The sequence below is a fragment of the Dioscorea cayenensis genome, chromosome 19 (assembly GCF_009730915.1).
Source record: "Dioscorea cayenensis subsp. rotundata cultivar TDr96_F1 chromosome 19, TDr96_F1_v2_PseudoChromosome.rev07_lg8_w22 25.fasta, whole genome shotgun sequence".
NCBI classification, from domain to species: domain Eukaryota; kingdom Viridiplantae; phylum Streptophyta; class Magnoliopsida; order Dioscoreales; family Dioscoreaceae; genus Dioscorea; species Dioscorea cayenensis.
In genome coordinates, this window is record NC_052489.1 from 31,412,354 (window position 1) to 31,416,972 (window position 4,619).

General features: G+C 36.9%; 1 protein-coding gene across 1 annotated transcript; it reads right to left on the minus strand.

Annotated features, from left to right (window-relative positions):
* Window positions 1-414: 414 nt before the first annotated feature.
* Window positions 415-3,455, minus strand: LOC120250227. Its single transcript, XM_039259022.1, has 2 exons — window positions 3,141-3,455; window positions 415-1,208 (listed from the first exon to the last, which is right to left on the minus strand). Exons 1-2 carry the CDS (start codon window positions 3,232-3,234, stop codon window positions 541-543), a joined length of 762 nt encoding a protein of 253 aa, XP_039114956.1. The 5' UTR covers window positions 3,235-3,455; the 3' UTR covers window positions 415-540.
* Between the last annotated feature and the right edge of the window lie 1,164 nt (window positions 3,456-4,619).

Consider the following 4,619-nt stretch of genomic DNA (forward strand, 5'->3'; position numbering starts at 1 on the left):
AATTCTAAACAAATCATAGAATCAACTCATTATTAACATTTGTAATCGCAGTTGACATAATTTATTTTTAGAATATCTGCCGTGCAATTATATAAATGTTTGGAAAGAGCAATTGTTGGCACTAATAACATCTAAATATATCATCTGGGGGGATTTTGGAAGTAGATAATGTCAATGGAGAAACACACACATAAACACGTGGGGAAAAGAAAAAGAAAAAGAAACAAAAACCCAAACTTTCACAACAAATTACTCTACTCCCATTTGTCATAAGCATGTTCACTGAACATATCTTTTAATAACTATATCATCTAATATATAAAATAACTAAAATTATAATACCATTAAAAATAGATTAATCGAATATATCTTCATGTTAAATATATTCCAATATATTCAAACATATCCATCACATGACAGAAACAGAAATTTTGACAACATCCTGTATGTCTCTATTTCAATTGAACTTGAAATACACATAGCAGATAACAAACACGAAACCACATTCCAACATGAAATTCACAGGTGCCCGCTAGTACTTCAGTGATTGGCTTGTGCCGGAGGAGCTGTTTCAGGTTCATGAGGGGTTGACTCTGCTACAAGCCTTTCAACAGGAATCTTCACAACATCTCTTCTAACACCAATGTCAGAGACATAGCGCCCAATGCAGTACATGCCACCCGCGACCATTGTTAATCCACCAGCACTCATTGTCATGAAACGAAGAGGCGAAGCTGCAACTGCAGAAACAGCAGCCGCAAGGGATGTCAGCTGACCACTTCGTCCCACACTGAAGGAGGTCACCAGAAGTAAACCTGTCTTGCAATAAATTGCAAAGTCCTCACAGTTGTTCTTGAAAAGGCTATACATCCCAAAGCCATTATTGAGGAGATATTTTGCGCGATGGAGGGCGTCACTTGTAGGGTCAGAAGCAGCAAGTGTACAGGTCCCCCCGCGAGCTTTAGCAATAAAAAAAATGGGAGAAACTGAGTAGTGGAAAATATAGAGATCTCCCCCAGCTAGGAAGCAGTCCACACAAGAGCTGATTACACCCTGCTTCATGCTCTGATCACCGCATATTTCACAAGAAGCACCAACATTTGATGGAGAGCAGCTGAAAATTATTCGATCTAGAATGGTTCCAGTGCCAATCTCCTGGCCTGCTGCACGTGTGAAATGGATGACCATGCCATCTCCCACATATATGCCTGAAGCAAAACATGACATGAAAGCAAACACTAAAAAGCATTCATGAATTTTATAGTAAATCAAACATACGGCAACTATATCATATGAAGACTCAAATTGATACTGTGAGGAAGATATGCTGACAATTCTAAATTCTTAAGAGTATGAAAAAGAGTGATTGCCCTCAATATTCTAGGGCCCCATAAAAAGGATATAACAGGCATTGCAAAACACTAGAAACGTATTTATTGGCTGGCAGCAACAGTGATGGTGAGTGTTTCATGAATACACAAATATGTTAATTGATACAAACTTGCTTCTCTCATTTGAAAACATATTTCGAAGAGAAAAGGTTCTCTTTTTATAATTTTTGTTTAATTAAATGTGAATGAGAGCTAGGGTGTTAAGGGGGGAATCCTAAGAGCATTTGGCATAGCTTATTACATTCCTAGTTGGAGGTAAATGAAATGTTCAGCTATCTTACAGACAACTACTAAGAAACAGGGCTAAGAAAAAGCAATGAACCGAATCTTGAATGACAAAGTCATTAACATTTTTGTTGCATAAAGTTAGATAAAATACTCAAAATCAAACCCGAAAATTGAAATGATTAAGAAGCTTCAGAAATAAAGGATAGGGGATCTTTTGAGGGAAGCACCATAAATGGTGTGCTTGGTAGAATTTATTGGGTGATTTGGGATCTTTTGGTTTTCTCTTTAAAATTACTTTTGTTGATGTCATGCATTGATACATACTACTACAAAACTCAGTAGTTGAATGGCTTATAATAACTCAGCTTTTTATGAACCGCCAATTGACATAGAGCTAGATAGCTATAGGAATGCATTTCAACATTAGCCACCGCCTGACTACCTCAATGCATGCACATTACTGGTTAATCTATAAAACCAAATGTCTAGAAACATGTTTTACATAAGGTGAACGTCCACAAATGATCTTGAATTATAACCCAATGTTTATTTTAGTGTTTGAACCTAAGTATTATTTTGATCCCTGCATTACACAAAATGTTCAATTGGGTCCTTTTGTCTCAGTTTTTAATCCAATTGAGGTATCATCAAAGGACCAAAGTGAATATATTTGTGTAGTTCAATACTTCAATAATCAAAATCAGCATAGTTCTGCCATTCTTCAATAAAATTGAATGTATCTTAGTATTTTAGGATAAAAAAAATGACAATTTTTGGGGTTCAGGGACTAAATGAGCACTTGGTGGTTGAATCTATGATAGGGATATTGGTTCAGTGAGAAGCATAAGAGGGAGGGCAGATTGGAGAAGAAAAAGATGCAGTTCTAAGTAGAAGGGTCCTAGTTGATTGCACAAAAATATATAAAAGAGTATTTAGTCAAATAACAGCTTCACATTTGATAGAGGTTTGCAACTTAACAGTTGCAATGGGGTTCAATGCAGACAGGATGAATAGAATCGCAATAAAGATAGGGTTTATTGAATAGGACGCCCAGTTGAACATGGAAACATATCAGCAAAGGCTTAAACTAGTCTGAAGAGTAAGAAAAAAGATGTGGAGATGAGAACCCAGTAACAAATTTTGTATCATATGAGTTAGTGTTGAATCTTTTGATTGGGAGGCAGTATTTGCTGGTAACCTCATGCTATGGGTACCATAGCAGGTCAAAAATTTGAATCACACACACATACAGTGCATACAAGTGGCAATCAGTGCAGGAAAGTAAAGGTAGAAATATATCATCGTTATGTGTATCTATCTAGATAATGGGGACAAGGAAGAGGATGTGTGTATGTGTGTCCCCAAAGATGAAAAGGGGTAAGGAACAGATTAGATTCAACGGGATATCAATATATCACAAAAATCAAACATTAAGAAGGAAATCGCAATTAGTAATCAACAATGATGATGATGATGATGATTGATGATGAAAAGAAGAAGGTAATAAGAGAGCATAAGAACCGTGATGGGCGTAGATGTAGGCGGTGCGCCATGAGTAGATGTGATCACCAGGTTTGAGATCCTCCCTTGCAATCTTATTGGAAAACACCCCCATTTGTTTTTGGTTTTTTTGGCTCAATCGATCTCCTATTTCTTTCTTCTCGCCCCTGTCAGTGCTGTCACGCCACCCCCTCAAGGGAAGGAGGGGCTTTCGTTTGCGCTTGCAAAGCCGCCTCTCTACACTTTCCCCACCCCTCCAATCTAATAAAAGATCTACGATCTAGAATCTGATCCGTGTTTCTAAATCTAACCTTAACCCCCAACATGAAATACTTCCTTTTGAGAGAGGTCACTTCTTTGAAGCCAAGTTAAGATCGGTCTTTTTTTAGTTTTTTTTGTTAATAAATTTTATATTGAATGAAATTTGAAAGATTGATTTATGTTTATAAAAATATGTGTTTAGGCAGCTTAATGCCTTTGCATATTCTCATTATCAAAATTGATCGTTTGCTCTTGTCCTGGTACTCTAACTATACAGAGAGGTGACAAGAGGAAAGCTTGATGAGACCATAGGGAGTGTCTGTCAAAGTCTGGAGTTTTTAGGATCCCCGTCTGAGGAGGGTTTTGAGAGTCCTTTGGCCAAGGAGGCGCCGGTTCTGCAGACGAGCTAGTCTTCTAGTAGGGCTGTCTGGGTTGTGAGGAGGCCTCCAACCTTTTTATGTGCTCTTTGTTTCTGTTGTTGTATTTTGTTTTTTGGGCTATTTGTACCACATCTAGTGGTTTGGTGTTCTCTCCTCCTCTGTTGAAGGGAGGTTTGTGTTTTGTTCTAGCTTTGGTTTAATTAAGTGGTTTATCCACCTTTCCAAAATATATATATATATATATATGTGTGTGTGTGTGTGTGTTTAGAATTTCAATTAATTTTGGAATTGAAAGAGTTTTCAACTAATAGACTTTAAGTTTCATTGGTGGCCATGAATGTTTCATCATTATAACGTTATGGTCACAAATGTTTTTTTTGTAACGTTGTGGTCACAAAACTATTCTCTGGTTACACTGATGGCCACATAGGTATGTTTGAGGGCTATTTCCGACAAAGTTGATGACGTGGCTACAAAACACATGATTCACGTAGGAAGCCTTTGTGACCACAACGTTATATTGATGAAACATTTGTGGCCACAACATTACAAAAAAAGATATTTGTGGCAATCAGTGCGACCGGAGAATAGTTTTGTGCCCACAACGTTACAAAAAAAAAATCCACCAGTAAAACTTACCCCCTAATGAATAGTCACATTAAGTTTGGAATTTCAAAAGTTAGTTTCTAAGTCTATATATAGAGTTTCTTCCACAACTCTTGAGAGAACAACCACAATAACACAATTATAAAAATTATGAGAGATAAGACACACACTTCACTTTCCTTTTCACTTGCTCTCTCGTAGAAAACATAATTTTTAAATTCTCTTCCTTCCTAAAAACTTAATCTATAATTCT

Coding starts and splice junctions, on each gene's coding strand:
- LOC120250227 (XM_039259022.1), bottom strand. CDS start 3,234: ATGGGGGTGTTTTCCAATAAGATTGCAAGGGAGGATCTCAAACCTGGT. Junction 1,209..3,140: donor CTACATCTACGCCCATCACG/GTTCTTATGCTC, acceptor GTTTTGCTTCAG/GCATATATGTGGGAGATGGC.